This window comes from Erithacus rubecula, assembly GCF_903797595.1.
Source record: "Erithacus rubecula genome assembly, chromosome: 26".
NCBI classification, from domain to species: Eukaryota; Metazoa; Chordata; class Aves; order Passeriformes; family Muscicapidae; genus Erithacus; species Erithacus rubecula.
In genome coordinates this window covers 5,381,410-5,398,808 of record NC_136678.1, presented here as the reverse complement: position 1 = coordinate 5,398,808, position 17,399 = coordinate 5,381,410, and the positions used below count along the sequence as shown (strand labels likewise).

General features: G+C 55.4%; 1 protein-coding gene across 5 annotated transcripts in view; it reads left to right on the top strand.

Annotated features, from left to right (window-relative positions):
- Window positions 1-17,399, top strand: part of RASSF5 (Ras association domain family member 5) — a gene marked incomplete at its 5' end in the record, with an annotated part of 28,505 nt that overhangs the window by 1,356 nt on the left and 9,750 nt on the right. For 2 of the 5 annotated variants that reach the window (XM_079327482.1, XM_079327485.1), the window contains one exon: window positions 8,098-8,207. In XM_079327482.1, the coding sequence (XP_079183608.1) occupies window positions 8,098-8,207 (110 nt within the window). Of the gene's footprint in view, window positions 1-2,857; window positions 2,959-3,997; window positions 4,149-8,097; window positions 8,208-11,754; window positions 12,150-17,399 lie in introns of those variants that run through there. The other 3 variants (XM_079327483.1, XM_079327484.1, XM_079327486.1) reach the window with 3 other exon arrangements.

Below are 17,399 nucleotides of genomic sequence, written 5' to 3'. Positions count from 1 at the left end.
TGCTCATTTTTGGGGTCATTTGGGAACTCTGTGCCAGGCACGTGCAGCAGCACCAGCCTCACCGGGGCTATTAATGCCAGTCCTGGTCCTAACGCTGGGCTTTCCTTAGGTGTGAACCATTCCGTGCTCCTGGTGGGGATTCGCGCAGCTCTCGGGATGAAGAGCTGGGCAAGGGGCAGCAGCCCCAGATGGCCCCGCTGCAGCTCATTAAGGCTTCAGCCCTTCCTGTGTTAATTAAATGTCACCCGGCCGCCGCCGCAAGGTGACACCGAGGGGCTGGGAGCGGGGGGAACCCTTGGAGGGGGATGTAAATCTCGTTTTTGGGGTGCACCTTTGCTTTCTGCCCGGTGTTCTGATGAATTCCCTCAAACGCTGCTCGGGGCCAGGTGGTTCCCCGGGGCTGGGAGCTCCTGGCACGCTGCAGGGAATGTGTGAGTGCGGGTGCTTAAAAAAATGTCCAGTTTGGGAGAAATGAGGTTTATTTGAGGGGAAGAAACTTTGTCGAGGCTCTTTCTCCAAACCCTGGGGTCAGGTGTGAGGTGAGGTCCTGGCTTGTGTGCTTTCAAATCCTGACTTTAAATACAAATTCACGGAATTTTGTGGTGTTGTGAAATCCTGTATAAATAGCTGTTTTGAGGGACTTCTCCTCTGACAGGATGTTTTCCATACTTATATTGAAACAGATTTTAAATAACTCTATTTCCCTTTTCATTTCAGAGAATTATGCAGACTGTGGGAGTAGTTCTGCCTCAAAAACTCCCCAAACAACTGGAATGGAGGGGGAGGGACACTCATATCTGCATTTCCTGTCATCCCAATAGTGATTCCCATTAAAAATGCCTGAGAGCTGCAGACGGGGCGTGCTCTCCCCGCTCGGTGAACATTTATTTTTTTCTTCCTGATGCAGAGTTGCTGCTTGTTTGCTTTTGACTTGAAGCCTGAGGATACTCAGGTTTTTGTTTGCACAGTCCTGGCCTATTTTTATTTATGTCAGATCTGGTTGTATTTAGTAGAATGGGAAAGTGGCATTTCTTTATTTATTTATTATAATTATTGACTGTTCAGTCTGGAGGAAAGGAGGCTCAGGGGGATCTTTTCTCTGATTTTAACCCAAGTCCTGCTGCACCTGGGGCTGATACAGATGTTGCCTGAGACATGGCAGATGTTGCCTTTTTCCCCTGCTTTATTTGGAGTGTTGCAGGACAGACATCCAGTGTGAAAGGAGCTGGGAGCTCGGGAGTGAATCCTTCTGGCATTCCCTGCAAATCCTTGTTTCCAGCCGTGGAGGGGATGGATTTGGGCAGGAGTGGCTGTGCCTTGAGTATCTCCTGTCTGATGTGTGTGGCTTTGTGCTGCTGGCACCTCTCAGAGCTGAGTCTGCAGTAAATAACCTCGTGTCAGGGTGTAAATCTCTGTACTGGGACAGCTTTTCCTGCCAGCTTTTCCTGGCTGGATGGGCAGGGTGCAGGGGTGCTCTGGGGTGTTTGGGTGCAGTTCTTGGGTGTCCTGGTGACTAATGCAGCTTCAAAGTCCCCTGTGTGTCCTTTGGGACAGCACAGAAACCAAGCTGGTTGGGCAGACACCGGCTGGGAACGGCTCAAGCGCTTCCCTGGCTCTTGGTGTGTCTGATAACCAAAAAACCAAGTATTTTGATATGTGTGTTGATAAAATAGAAGGGTTTCTCTGCAAGAAAACCGCCCCAGCTGCCCGTGCTTCCCTGTGGGCAGCCCTGGAGGGAAACCTCAGAGCGTGCCCAGCGCCTCTGACAAGGCGGCCACACCTGGAGCCGCCTTTTGATCTGTGCCGGATCAGCCGCACGGATCCAGCTCAGCTCGGCATCCCCGCGTTTTGTGCCCTGCCCCGGAGCCGCCCTGAGCTCCCCAGCAGCTCCCCTCTGTTCAGGCTCTGCGCTGGACCAGCCCCTATTTCCCTAAGGAGGGAGTTGGTAAAACAACATTTCTCTTTCTCATTTGTAGAACTGGCTTCAGTTCTACTGCTGCGGGTTCCCCAGGAGCAGTTTGTTTAAGATAAGGAGCTCTGGAAGGAGCCCAGCCTCACCTGGAGGAGGCTCTGCTCACACCGCTGCTGCTTTTTGGGGCACGGAGGTTTTTGTGCCTCTGCTTCCACCGCATCCTCCCACACTCAGTCTCGCCGCTGTAAACAATAATCGCCGACAGTTCACAGGACCCACAGCGCTTTGCATTTCTGTCCCATTTAGCTGATCCGGGCAGATTCCTGAGGCTTTTGCTGCTGCCAGGTGACTCGGGCAGGTGGGGATGGCGTTTGCCGGGGTTGGGTGGGGTCCGAGGGTGCCCCAGGCAGGGCGTGCTCCTCCCTGGGAGGAGATGGAGCGGCGGGGAGGGACAGGGACAGAGCAGGGCTGTGGGACAGGGACTGGCAGAGCTGTGGGACAGGGACAGAGCAGGGCTGTGGGACAGGGACTGGCAGAGCTGTGGGACAGGGAATGACAGAGCTGTGGGACAGGGACCAGCCCAGAGCTGTGGGACAGGGAATGACAGAGCTGTGGGACAGGGAATGACAGAGCTGTGGGACAGGGACTGGCAGAGCTGTGGGACAGGGAATGACAGAACTGTGGGACAGGGACCAGCCCAGAGCTGTGGGACAGGGACTGACAGAGCTGTGGGACAGGGAATGACAGAGCTGTGGGACAGGGACTGGCAGAGCTGTGGGACAGGGAACAGCCCAGAACTGTGGGACAGGGACCTGCCCAGAGCTGTGGGACAGGGACCTGCCCAGAACCGTGGGACAGGGAATGACAGAGCTGTGGGACAGGGAACAGCCCAGAGCTGTGGGACAGGGACCTGCCCAGAACCGTGGGACAGGCTCCTGGGTGGCTCAGGGCTCCAGGGTCATGTTTCCTGCTGCATTCCCCTCCAGTGCCTTGGGAAGGGTTTATGGAGAGAGACCCCAGCCCAGGCTCCAGCTCTCAGCTTGCAGGTTGGTTTTTGGGGTCTCCCTCTGCTTCATGCCAGGGAAGAGGTTGCTGCTCTGGCTGTGGGGAGGAGGGAGGTGCACAGGGGCTCTCTGGGTGACTGAGGAATTCCCTGAGATCAGTCATTGCTTTGGATGCTCAGGGTGGGTTTTGGCTCGGGTAAATTCCACCTTTGTCACTCCCTGTGTTGTGCTGGGTGCTGTTTGTGAGCACAGGGGGACAGGGCAGGTGTCAGGGGCTTGTTAAACTGGTGTTGGTGTCCCACCCTGTCACTTGACACCTGGTAAAGCTGTAACTGCTCCACCATGGAGCAGTTTGGGTGGGAAGGACCTGGAAACTCATCTCATGGCAGGGACACCTTCCACTGTCCCAGGCTGCTCCAGCCTGGCCCTGGGCACTGCCAGGGATCCAGGGGCAGCCACAGCAAATCTGTGCCAGCCCTGCCCACTCTCCCAGGGAAGGATTTATCCCAATATCTTACCTAAATCTCTCCTCCTTTAGTTTAAAACCATCCCCTTTGTCCTATCACCCTCTTCTTAAAAATGCCCTGATTTTCAGGGATGCTGTGAGAGGCTCTACAAGCCCCTCTTAACACTGTGCAGAGTTTAAATGAATTTTATAAATACAGTTAATCTCAGTGTATACCTTTAACCTCTGATTAAACACTGGGGGACTTTTTTATCCCTCAAACTTTAAAAGACTGTGGGGAAAAGCAGCAAAGGGAGAAGGGAGGATGCCAGGGGGAGACCTCCCAGCTCACGGCCGAGCCCTGCACTTTCTCTCTCTAATCTCTTCCGTTGGGTTGTTTTATCTTATCAAGCAAAAAGCCCCAGAAATAGAAAGTTTTCCATGGCTTACAGGAGATGCACGAGCCCTGAGCTGCGCTCCCTGCTCAGAAAAATAAATAAAGAGCCCCTGTCAGATGGCAGCAGGTTGTAAATGGACAATGTCAGTGCTTTATCTCCTCTGGTGGGAGCGGGCTCAGCTTGCTGCATCCCAGAGCATTTGGGGCTGGAAGGTGCCTGGGGAGCTGCTGTGCTGAGGATGATGGAGGGGAAGGCAGCAGCAGCTGCCTGCTTCGGGCTGGTCACCAAGAGAATCCGTAAAATCTTCAGGCACTTGCCCAAATCCAAGCCCTGGTCCTTGGGACTGCGCCTGCCCAGGAGGCCCAGCAGGGAGGTGCTGCTGCTTAAAGGTGGGTGCTGCTGGGGTTTGGGGTTTTGGGGCTGGGATTGGGGTTTTCTGCTGGATTTTGGGGTGCAGGGTTTGCCTTGGCACTGCTGGGCACGGGGCTGGCAGCACACCTGGGGCACCAGGTGGGTTCAGCTCTCCTGTGGCTCCTCTGCTCTGGCAGGAGCACAGGGCATCACTGCTGTCCCACCTGCACTCCCAGGGAAAAGTTGGGATTGTTAAACAATGCTCCAGAACATCTGGCAGCAGCTGGGGCTGTGCTGTGACACAGGCACCTCACAGAGGGGTGGCTGCCACTGAGGGAGCCCTGGGCAAACAGAACCAGCCTCTGGGGCTGCCAGTGTTTGCAAACAAACCAACCCAAACCAGCTGGGTTGGCCCCAAAAGTGCCAAGAAGGGAGTGCAGAGATGGAGCTGCAGGGCTGGGGCTGGCTCAGTGCCCTGGGGGGTTTCACTGAGCTCCTTCCCTGGGTGCTGCACCCACCCTCTGTGGGTGCTGCTGCCCTGTCCCTTCCCCCTGTCCTGGTGCCACATCCTGCTGCCACCCCTGAGGTCACCCCAGTGACGCCAGGCACGGCAGCAGCACCTCAAGATAAAAAAAATAAAAATAAATATTCAAAATGCAGCCTCAGGTGCAGCCTTGGAGCTGTGTGAGCCCCTGCAGGAGTGCAGAGTTTGGAAGGAGGAAATCTCTGTTCTGCCACCTGTTCTAGACATCTCTGCAGCCTCCTTCTCCTTTTGCCCCCATTCCCACTGGGGCAGGTGGGGTGGGAGATTCCCCTTGGGGTCTGTGGGACCCTGGGGTGGGGATGGGAGGATTGGGGTGGGCAGGATGTCTGGAGAAACTTCCCTGGGAGGGTGGGGAGGCCCTGGCAGGTCCCAGGCCAGGCTGGAGCCAGCTGGGGTAGGTGAAGGTGTCCCTGCTATGGCAGAGCAGCTTTGAGTCTGTTGTGACCCAAACCATCCTGTGAGTGCTCTCCTGTGTTTAGGCACTGATGGCAGTTTATGTAGGACTGCTTTAACCCATTCTACCCCCTGAGAGACTTTATCTGGGGAGAAAGGGAAATTCTCTTCAGCCCCCCAAGTTTTTCACAGTACCATGACCTTTCTCTCTCTCTTTTTTTTCAAGCAACTCCATTTCCAAGTGTTCCATTGTTTGACTGGAATGGAAATTCTCTTCAAGCCTAAGTGGAGGCATCCTGCTCCTCTTGGCAAACTGGTCACGTGGCTGCTTCCCAAAGCTGTGCAGGGTTTCTAAAATTAGTGTTCCCCACCGGATCCCAGTGATTAGCTCTGTTAATAGGTGATGGTGACTAAGGAGGTGTCACACTCTAATCCCACAAAGCAAAGCCACAACGGGCCTGATCTGGAGGAGGTGCTTGGCAATTGGCATTTCTGTGGTGCAAATTACCTGTGCCAGACCTTTGGCTGCCTTTGCCCTGCACCTGGAGCTGCCCAGATTTGAAAATCTGGGCTCACAGGGGGAGAGGGGACGTTGTGGAGGTGGCAGATGCTCAGGTAAACCCACATTCTCCAGCTGGCAGCTCCAGCAAAGACTTGGCCAATGTCCCCCATTAAAAGGCTTTTCCAGTTGCTGGAAAGGTCATGCATTAAATTAGTGTGTAACTGCAGCTTATCTCTAATTAAAAAAAAAAAAAAAAAAAAGCTAAATCTCCCTGCTTTTCCCCCAGGCTTGCTTGAGACAACTGACATGGAATAGGAGAATGACAGACAGCTCACGCCAGATGAATGTTAAATGATAAATAATTTCTCTGTATCCCCTGGAGATTGATTTCCCCCCTCAGGCACCAGCTCCCAGCTCCTCTCCCTCATTCTCAGGCACTGGAGAATTCACCAGAGCTGAGCAGAAATCAATTTCCAAGCCAAAGATGGGATATTCCTTTGCTTTCTTGCAAGCCCCAGACATTCAAAACCAATGACCCAAATGCTAAAGGGTAAAAAAAAAAAAAAAAATGTAAAGGAAGAAAAAGGAAAAAGAAAGAAAATGAGTATTTAAAAGGCAAGTTCAGTGGCTCTTAGCAAGTTCTTGGGGCTGGTGCAGGACAGGCACTCACATCCCTCTGTGGAGTGAAATCTCTTGCCTTGCTTTTAGGGTATAATTATTTTTTTTCCAGGTTGGTGACCGCTCAGGAATTCTGGGCAGTGTAAAAAGTAAATTTAAGGCTGTTTGTATGGCAGTTAAAAATTAAAAGGCTCAGATGGGCCGTTAAAGTGGAAGGAGGCTGTTCACTGCAGTCAGGAGGGTTGGGAGGAGCTGGGACTTGGAGGAGGGGGTTGCAGGAGTGGTGGCTGAGGGTATGGGGTAGCTGGAGCTGGCTGTGCCAAACGTGCCCCTCTGCAGCTGGGGGGGAGCAGGACCCGTGCATGAAGGGGTTAAAGCTGCTCTGTGCAGAGTCAGCTGGGCACGAAGGGGTTAATGTCTGCCACTGGGGCAGTACCCAACAAAAACAGCCACAGAAATGCCTTGGTGCACCTGGGGACGGGGTCACACCCTCTGCTGGGGCTGGGATGTGTCCCTGCCCCCTCCAGGGGTGGAATTGGGGCGGCTGGGGCAGATCTGGATTTGGGGCTGCTGGGGCAGATCTGGATTTGGGGCTGCTGGGGGCAGATCTGGATTTGGGGCTGCTGGGGCAGATCTGGATTAGGGACTGCTGGGGCAGATCTGGATTTGGGGCTGCTGGGGGCAGGTCCCCATTTGGGGCTGTTGGGGGCAGATCTGGATTTGGGACTGCTGGGGGCAGGTCTGGATTTGGGGCTGCTGGGGGCAGATCTGGATTTGGGGCTGCTGGGGGCAGATCTGGATTTGGGGCTACTGGGGCAGATCTGGATTTGGGGCTGCTGGGGCAGATCTGGATTTGGGGCTGCTGGGGGCAGATCTGGATTTGGGGCTGCTGGGGCAGATCTGGATTTGGGGCTGCTGGGGGCAGATCTGGATTTGGGGCTGCTGGGGGGCAGGTCCCCATTTGGGGCTGTTGGGGGCAGATCTGGATTTGGGGCTGCTGGGGGCAGATCTGGATTTGGGGCTGCTGGGGGCAGGTCCCCATTTGGGGGTGCAGGGGGTCTCTGCCCCCCGACCCTGCCCTTGGAGGTTTCATGTTTAGTCCCTGGCCCAGAGCTGTGGCTGCCCCATCCCTGGACGTGTCCAAGGCCAAGTTCTTGGAGCATCCTGGGATGGTGGAACTGGATGATCCTTAACATCCCCTCCAACCCCAAACCCTTCTGTGCTATTTAGTGACCTTAAACCGTTTGACATCTGTGCACACAAAGATATTTCCCTGTGGAGAGGGTGAAGGATCCTTTCCCCATGCACTGGCCAGGCTTGTGCTGCAGGTGACACCTGCCAGGAGCAGAGCTGTCCCGTGGTTTGGTGGCATTTGGGGATTTTTCCATCCTTTATGTACCAGAGAGGCAGCAAGGTGCAGGAATGGGGTTTGTGCTGCTCTGTGCATCCAGGAACTGAGAAAGAGAGAGGAAAGAGAGACAGAGGGTGTGGGAACAGTTTTGCTCTGGGTGAGGTTTTCTGGTGCCTCTGCTCACCTGCAGGAATGTGCCTGAAGAGGGACATGTGTGTTCAAAGGGACATGTGTGTGGACATGGATATACGTGTGAATGGGGACATGTGTGTGAACAATGACCTGTGTGTTCAAAGGGACATTTGTGTGAACAGGGACATGTGTGTTCAAAGGGACATGTGTGTTCAAAGGGACATGTGAGTAGACATGGATATATGTGTGAATGGGGACATGTGCCTGAACAGGGACATGTGTGTTCAAAGGGACATGTGTGTTCAAAGGGACATGTGTGTGGACAGGGACACGTTCCTGCTCTGTCTCTGGGCTCCCTCTGGCTCTGGCCCGTCCCTGGCCGTGTCCCCCCGCTGTCCCCAGCCCCGCCCGTGCCGGTGCCTCACGCTGTCCCCTCTGTCCCCGCAGACTGCAGGTACACGTGTCACCAGGAGTGCCGCAGCCTCATCCAGCTGGATTGTCGCCGGTGCCAGAGCCAGCTGTCCCCGGAGGGGACGCTGCTGCCAGCCTGCGGCCAGGTATGCGGGGAGGGGTCCGGGGGGCGCAGCCCGGGCGGGGTGTCCTGCACGGAGCTCGTTCGCTGCTCCCTGGGGGTTTTCCAGGAGGGAAGGGCTGGGCAGGGCTCAGCTGGGAGTGTCGCTGGGAGTGTCACCCCTGTGCCACCTGCAGCCCGTGACAGGGGAGCTTTAATGTTCCCTCCAACCCAAATTGTGTGACTGCACAGCTGTGTTTAGGCGCTGATGGGAGTTTATGTAGGACTGGTTTAACCCATTTTATCCCCCTGAAAGGCTTTATCTGGGGAGAGAGGAAGGGATGGGAGAGGTGTGTGAGCAGCTCTGCCGTGGTTAAACGTGTCACCGAGCTGCTGTCACCTGGGGCAGAGCTGTGTCACCTGGGGACATCAACCCCCACACGGCCCAGATCCCAGTGCCTGCAGGGACTGGGATCCTGGGATACTGGGATACTGGGATCTTGGGATCCTGGGATACTGGGATCCTGGGGTACTGGGATCCTGGGATATTGGGATTCTGGGATCGTGGGATACTGGGGTACTGGGATCCTGGGGTACTGGGGTACTGGGATTCTGGGATCGTGGGATACTGGGGTACTGGGATCCTGGGATGGGATGGTCCCAGCACAGGGTGCACAGAGATGCATTTTCGGCACCCCGAGATGCATTTCCCAGGGCACCAGCAGGGATTTCCAAGGAGTGCTGGCTGCCAGCCTTGTTTGGGGAATTTCAGTGGTCCTGGGGGATGGAGACTCTTCAGTCTGTGTTAGGATGTGCAGTTAATCCTGGCTTACTCCGGAAGGCTCAGCTTTGCTTTAATCCTGCCGTGTCTGGGGCTCCTGCGTGGGTGGCACAGGCTGCAGGGCCAGGGAGGCTCTCACCACGCTGGAGGAGATGGGAGATGCTTAAGGCATGGCTGGGAGAGCTGCCTGGAGTGGATTTGGCTGGGATGGATTCTCTTCAGGCTCTGTGTGCTTTTTGGAAACGTTTGGAACAGCTCCTCAGGGGAGTGGTGGAGTCAGCACACCTCCAATTGTTCAAAGAATGAGTGGATGTGGCACTTGATGATCTGGCTTAGTGGTGTGCTGGGATTCAGCCAGAGGCCTTTTCCAGCCTTGATGGTTCTGTGGTTCTGTGTTTGTCCCTCATTACAACCCCCTGTTTATGTCCCTCTTCGTGGAGGACCTTGATGTGCTCGTGCAGAACTGGGGGTGGGAACATTTTGCACTTTTCCAAGGACAAACAGGTTTTCTGTTTGGGGTGTGGGGTTTGGTTTTCATCCATCCTTTGCTGGACAGCTGCTGCTCAGTATAAAATGATCAGGAGGGATCTGAAGTGGGATGGGATTTGATTACAAAAGGGCTCAGGGTGGGTTCTCCACTCCAGGTGTTTGTGTAAGGGGTGAAGGTAAATCTGTGTGTGGCTGCATCTCCTTAGGATGTCACTGGGCTTCCCCAGCAATTGGGCTCTTGGAAAAATGAAAAAGGCTCGTTTCATCTTCAGGATGATCACCCCAGCCAGGGTTATTGATGGCCCTAATAACAAACAGGGAGCCTGTGCTTGGTGGCCATCCATCACCCTGCCACAGCCCTGCTGTCCCCTGGGGAGGGGGAGGCATCCTGTGAAACAAAAGTGTCTCTCCAATTCCAGCAGCAGACAGAAATCCATCAGCCCATCCCAAAGTCCCAGCTGGAGATTGCACCTCAGAATCCTCAGCACAGCAAAGCCCTGGCTGGGATCCCATGGCCTGTGCTGGGGGCTGGTTTGAGGGTTAATGAGGGTAAATCTCTGCTGTAAAGCTCCATTATTCCTTATGGATAATGGATATTCAGGGACAAATCATTGCCAGGTTTGCTTGATCTGAGCAGGCAGCCACGTTCCTGGAGGGTTTCTGTTGGTCAGGCAGGTTTTGCTGCTGGGAGAGGAGGAGGATGGAGGGAAAATTAAAGTCAATATTCCAGTAGGAGACTAATAGGATGCCTGAATACAGTGGCAGGAGGGGAAGAGGCCCGAAAACACATGAAAAAATTAATAGCTGGCATAATTGGAAGTCATTAAATCATATTTTCAAAATTAAGCAAAGCGGAAGCATCAGAGAAATAACTATTTTAATACCACCTATTTAAAGACTGTTACCATGTAATAGCAGGCATTAATAATTTGGGCTTTGATCCAGTTAAGTATTTAGGAGTGTTTTACATTTGGGTCCCAGATCAGCCTCCCAGGGTGACATCCAGACTCTGCTGAAGCTGCCAAAAGCCTCCTCTGGTCTGGGCAGCAGCAGGAGCTTGTTCCCTGATTTGGCAGGGCAGGACCCCGAGGTCAGGGGGGTTTGGGGGGCTTTGTGCAGGTAACCATTACATGGAGCTGCTGCTGGACAAAGGGCTCAAAGTTATTTGGTTTATTTGGCTTTGTTGTATTTTTTATGGAGCTGATGTCCCAATCAAGGAATAAATGAGGCATTCTTGGAGAATCCCATGGAGCATCCAGAGGTTGCACCTTGGTTCCCCTGGGAAACTTTTGGGCTGAGGCTTCACAGAAGAGCCCAGTGCTGATGCTCCCAACCCTCACTTTCTGCTGGTATTGCACATGCTCAATTTAACCTTAATTCTCCTCTAAATTTATCCCTGTGGAGCAGAGGGAGTTGTGCTGCTGCAGGAACACGCTGCTGCCATAAGAACGTGGCTTTTTTATTCCCTCTGTAAATAAGGCATTTGGATTCTTGCCTTCCCCTTTCTGAGCTGCAGATGTTGCCAGGCTTTCCATCCACATCCCTGTTTGTATTCATGGGGTGCTGCTGTGGTGGGCACAGAGCTCTCAAAGCCTTGTAGCAATTGAAGCTCTTCAGCAGATACAGCTGGGAGGGTTTGGAGCAACATCTGCAATCTGTCAAGAGGTTTTGGTGCTGGCTTGTGGTGGGAAGGTCTGGAGGAGCAAGTTGAGATATTGGGAAGAAATCCTTGCCTGGGAGGATGGGCAGGCCCTGGCACAGGATGCCCAGATGTGGCTGCCCCTGGATCCCTGGCAGAGCCCAAGGCTGGACATGGGGGTTTGGAGTGGGAGGTGTCCCTGAGGGCAGCAGAGCCCTTCCCCTGCCCAGCCCCACAAATCCCTGTGATCCTCCCCAAGCAGGAGGGTCGGGGCTGCTGTAAAAGCAGGACTCAGGAGCAGCTTTTTCCTGGGCTGCAGTGGAAGCTGCCTCAGCCTGGCTGCTGGAATCAGCTGCAGGACAGGGAGACACCCGCTTGTGATGCTCCTGGCACCCCGAGGGGGTCTGAGCTGCATCCTCACCCGCCTCCCCCTTCCCCACCACCTCCATCCCCTGGGGTGATGCCGCAGCAGCTCCGGGGATGCTCCAGCAGCCCCCATCCCCCCGTGGCACCGCGTTTCGGGTCTCCAGGGCGATGCCAGGGGTCCGCAGGGGCCAGGGCCGAGCCCAGCACCTCGGCTGCGAGCGGGGTGAGAAATTTTGCAAGAGGAAGTGGCCGGGCTGCGGCAGTGCGGGGCGAGGGCAGGAAGGGGAGGCGATGCTGCCGCTGCCGCTGCCGCTGCGCGGGCACCCCCGGGAGCGCACTGGGAGCGCACTGGGAGCGCACTGGGAGCGCACTGGGAGCGCACTGGGAGCCGTGCCCCTTCCATGCCGGCCCGGCGCCGCCGCGCAGGGAGGGCTGCGGCGAGGGAAGGGTTACCCGGCACGGCTGCCTGTGGAGCAGCAGCAGCTCGGCAGGATGAGCGCAGGGAGCCGGTGAGCGGCGAGCCGGGGATGTGAGCGCAGCGGGGACCCCGATGGTCGCCGGCCCCCCGAGCCCCTCGCCCCTGCCCGGCTCCCATGACCATCGGCAGCAGCATGAGCAGCGGCTACTGCAGCTTGGATGAAGACCTCGAGGATTGCTTTTTCACGGCCAAAACCTCCTTCTTCCGCAGCGCGCAGAGCAAGGTCCCTGCCAAGGTAACGCGCGGAGCCGGGGATGCCGGCGGTGCCGCAGGTTGGGGCGCGGGCGCTGCCAAAAAGGAGATGCTGCGGGGTTCAGGGCAGGGCTGCGGGCACGGAGGGGGTTCTGCCCTATCGTATGGGGGTTCTGCCCTCTCCTATGGGGGTTCTGCCCTCTCCCGAGGGGGTTCTGCCCTCTCCCGAGGGGGTTCTGCCCTATCGTGTGGGGTTTCTGCCCTCTCCCGAGGGGTTTCTGCCCTCTCCCGAGGGGGTTCTGCCCTCTCCTGCGGGGGTTCTGCCCTCTCCTATGGGAGTTCTGCCCTCTCCTATGGGGGTTCTGCCCTCTCCCGAGGGGATTCTGCCCTCTCCCGAGGGGGTTCTGCCCTCTCCTATGGGAGTTCTGCCCTCTCCTATGGGGGTTCTGCCCTCTCCCGAGGGGGTTCTGCCCTCTCCTATGGGGGTTCTGCCCTCTCCTGTGGGGGTTCTGCCCTCTCCTGTGGGGATTCTGCCCTCTCCCGAGGGGGTTCTGCCCTCTCCCGAGGGGGTTCTGCCCTCTCCCGAGGGGGTTCTGTGCCGCTGCGGGTTTTTCTCAGCCGGGTTTCCCCGTTCCGCGGGGATTCACGCCTCCTCCATGGGGTTTTTTCAGCGTTGGGTGAAATCCTTCAGCAGCCTTTAGGCAGCTGCCAGCCCCGGGTCAGGGATCTGTGGTTTGGCCTTGCAGGATCTGGGGGGAAATTGCACCTGTGCGGTGGATGGGAAAGTTCATGGCAGGATTAATGTGTGAACTGATTAACACGATGATGAACGTGGCTCTTTTCTGGGAGCCTGGGGCTGTGTGTGCTTGCCTTGGAGAAGGACAGAGGGTTTGGCTGGGCAGTGCTTCACCCTGGATAAGATTTGTATCTCAGCAAGGATGTTTCTCAGTTTTTAAATGTCTGTTTTAAAAATAAATTAATAAATTAAAAATCCCTGTCTTGAACTTTGGGGCCCCAACCAGAGCTGAGCATAAAAGGAGAAGGCACTGCTGCAGAAGTGGGAGTTTCACACGGGAACGAGAGCCCTGCAGCACCCAGAGATCAAATCTGGCCCAGGGAGCAGCATTTCACTTCAAATCCTCCTGTAAACCTCCAGCACCAGGCTCAGCTCAGCCTCTGCTGATTTGCACCCCTCAGCAGGTGCTTTGGGGTTCAGCATCCTGCAGCAGCTCCAAGGGCTCTCCTTGGCCAGGGGGAGCTTCAGTCAGCTGGGAATTTTATTGAATTCCTCTGCAGATAAGGTTTAAGAGGGGATATTCCCCTCTAGCCAGCAGCTCCCTCTCGCTATGATTAACAGACACGTCGTGCTGGTTTTTAAATGTCATTTGATGATTCATTTGTGTAGGACATGCAGGAGATTGGGGTGCTGCTGCAGCCAGAGCTGCTCTGTTTGAGCCAGGGCACTGCAGATCCTCTGGGAATCAGCCTGCTGCTGCTGCTGCTCTTTGGCATTTCTGCCTCTCAGAGGGCTCAGGGGCTGCTGCAGCCCCTTTTTTTTTTTGCCCAGCTCCTCACCTGGATGTGAGCAGCATGGGTGGCAGAGGTCAGGCTGCCAGAGAAGATGGAGCCTCTCAGGGGTTTGGTGTGGTGGGGAGGAAATGGTTCCTGTGCAGGAAAAAAAAAACCCCACATGCACTAGAGACGCTGCTGAATGCAACTGGTGTTGTGTAATGGGGCTGGGTGAGGAGGTGGGCTCTCACAGAGGTGGAAACCACGCTCAGCCCTTGGGGGAGGAAGGTTTTGGGGGGGTTCAGGGCTTATTTGGGGTTGTTGGTGGTGCAGGTCCTGCAGGAGGAAGAGGAGGTGGTGGGGATGGAGGAGGTGGTGGGCATCTCTCCTGGGTTTTGATTCCCTCCCTGTCTCTCTCTTGGCACTTTATCTAAGTGATAATTATTGAATGTGGAACATTCTCCCCCTATCCCAAGAGCTCTGTGGCAACAACTCTGTTTTTCACCATCTGCTGCTGGCCACAGGGTGAAAATTGGGAATGATGATGATTGTCCATCCTGGGATGCCCAGGGATGATTCCTGAGCCAGGACAGTGTGGCAGGGCCTGCTCTGGGCAGGAGGCAGCTAAATGTGGATAATTTAGGCACTCATGTCCTGAAAGACACAGGAAACATCTCTGGGGAGGAAATGAGGTGTGGGTGGGAAGGAGGGGACACACAGGCACTGCAGGGAGTGGGATTTGGTCTGTGGGATTACAGAAACAATTTTCTGATTGAAACAACTGTATTAGTCTGTAGAAGAGCCACTTTCTAGGAACGCTGTAATTCCTTTTTATTTTCAGAACCATCAGTGAAATCACTCTTCATTAGCAAAGAGCTGGTTTAGATCTCACCCCTGCAGATCCAGTGCTTTGCATTTTCAGGCCTCTCCAGCTGAATGGCTCCAGAGGCTTCTGCCTGAAGCCTGACTGCTTAAAACTCTGCAAAACTGGGGTCCTGCAGCAGAGGCTGATGAGAGAAGGGAGGGAAGGGAATGTCCAGGGATGGGGAGCACAGGAGGGGCAGGACCCAGGCAAGGCTGCATGAAGGGATCTCCAGGATCCCATTGCCCCATTCCCCCAGCTGGGGCTGGGCAGGGTTTGGGGAGCAGAGTTTGGGGTGCAGGGTTTGGGGTGCAGGATTTGGGGTGCAGGATTTTGGGGTGCAGGGTTTGGGATACAGGGTTTTGGGATGCAGGTTTTGGGATGCAGGGTTTGGGGAGCAGGGTTTGGGGTGCAGGATTTTGGGGTGCAGGGTTTTGGGGTGCAGGATTTTGGGGTGCAGGGTTTGGGATGCAGGGTTTGGGATGCAAGGTTTGGGATACAGGGTTTTGGGATGCAGGTTTTGGGGTGCAGAGTTTGGGATGCAGAGTTTGGGATGCAGGGTTTTGGGGTGCAGGGTTTGGGATGCAGGTTTTGGGATGCAGAGTTTGGGATGCAGAGTTTGGGGTGCAGAGTTTTGGGATGCAGGTTTTGGGGTGCAGGTTTTGGGATGCAGGTTTTGGGGTGCAGGTTTTTGGGGTGCAGGGTTTTGGGGTGCAGGGTTTGGGATGCAGGTTTTGGGGTGCAGGTTTTGGGGTGCAGGGTTTTGGGGTGCAGGGTTTGGGGTGCAGGGTTTGGGATACAGGGTTTTGGGATGCAGGTTTTGGGATGCAGGTTTTGGGGTGCAGGGTTTGGGGTGCAGGGTTTTGGGGTGCAGGGTTTTGGGATGCAGGTTTTGGGATGCAGGTTTTGGGGTGCAGGTTTTGGGGTGCAGGGTTTGGGATGCAGGGTTTAGGGATGCAGGGTTTGGGATGCAGGTTTTGGGATGCAGGGTTTAGGGATGCAGGGTTTGGGGAGCAGGGTTTTGGGGTGCAGGGTTTGGGATGCAGGGTTTGGGGTGCAGGATTTTGGGGTGCAGGTTTTTGGGGTGCAGCCACCCAGCTGGGGCCGGGCATGGTGCAATGCAGAGACCCCCACCCTGGACCCCCCGAGATGCAGCTCCCTGGATGGACCCTGTCAGCTCTCGGTGCTGGGCTGAGCTGTGGCAGGAAAATCGGTTTCTAAGCGAAATCTCCATGGCAATCAAAACACGGAGCTGTCTTCCCTCGCTCCAACCTCTCCGAAATGCAGCAGCCATCCCAGCTCTCCTGTCTGCTGCCTTTTCCTCTGAACCCCAAGAAAAGCACAGCACCCCAGCTGAATTTCTCAAAGGGAGGGAAATCTTGGGGGTATTTACATTTTTGGGGGTTTTTTGGTACAGATCTCTTGTATGGTTCTCCCCCCTGCCTGTCTGTGCTGGAGCAGTGGATCCTTTCCCAGATTAGTGCTGTGAGCCCTGGCAGTGGGTGTTGAAGGGCAGGTGTTGGGTGTTGTGCAGGGATGGAGAGCTCTGTGAGAGCAGAGATGTCCCAGCTCTGGTGACAGCCTTGTCCCCAATGTCCCCAAGCTGCCACCACTCCCTGCTGCAGCTGAATTTGAGCTCTGAGCTGCTGGTCCTCACGATTCTGACTCAAATCTGAAACATTCACATTTCATTCCAGTCCTTTTGTTTGTGGTCTCAGGTGATGCTGCTCTGAACTGCAGCTCCACATCCAGGGACACTCACATGGGCTTCTCCAGCCTTTGTTTTGTGGTGTTTTAAAGCAAATCTTTCCTTAATAAGCAGAAAAACTGAGGATTTATTGGCCCAGCTGATAAAATCTGACTCAAATCTGAAACATTCTGACTCAAATCTGAAACATTCTGACTCAAATCTGAAACATTCACATTTCATTCCAGTCCTTTTGTTTGTGGTCTCAGGTGATGCTGCTCTGAACTGCAGCTCCACATCCAGGGACACTCACATGGGCTTCTCCAGCCTTTGTTTTGTGGTGTTTTAAAGCAAATCTTTCCTTAATAAGCAGAAAAACTGAGGATTTATTGGCCCAGCTGATAAAATCCCTTCAGAGGAGATGTCTGAGATGCTCCTGCAGTGTGAACAAGGAGCCAGAGGGAGAGCTGGGGCTGTGCTTTGGGAATGCTGAGCACACCAGGGAGGGTTGGCCACTCCTGCCTCCAGATCAGACTGCCAAGAATGTGCTGGGCCAGATCCATCCCCAGGGCTCTGCTCTTGCAATTCATTAACCAAAGAGCTGGTGAGGAGAACTGGCAGGGAGTGAGGGGCAGGGATGGTGGCCAGGGGCTGCAGGGATGGTGGCTATAGGGGTGCAGGGATGGTGGCCATGGGGCTGCAGGGATGGTGGCTATAGGGGTGCAGGGATGGTGGCCATGGGGCTGCAGGGATGGTGGCCCTGGGGCTGCAGGGATGGTGGCCATGGGGCTGCAGGGATGGTGGCTATAGGGCTGCAGGGATGGTGGCCATGGGGCTGCAGGGATGGTGGCTATAGGGCTGCAGGGATGGTGGCTATAGGGGTGCAGGGATGGTGGCTATAGGGGTGTAGGGATGGTGGCCATGGGGCTGCAGGGATGGTGGCTATAGGGGTGCAGGGATGGTGGCTATAGGGGTGCAGGGATGGTGGCCAGGGGCTGCAGGGATGGTGGCTATAGGGGTGCAGGGATGGTGGCCATGGGGCTGTAGGGATGGTGGCCATGGGGCTGTAGGGATGGTGGCTATAGGGGTGCAGGGATGGTGGCTATAGGGGTGTAGGGATGGTGGCTATGGGGCTGCAGGGATGGTGGCTATAGGGGTGCAGGGATGGTGGCTATAGGGCTGCAGGGATGGTGGCCATGGGGCTGCAGGGATGGTGGCTATAGGGCTGCAGGGAT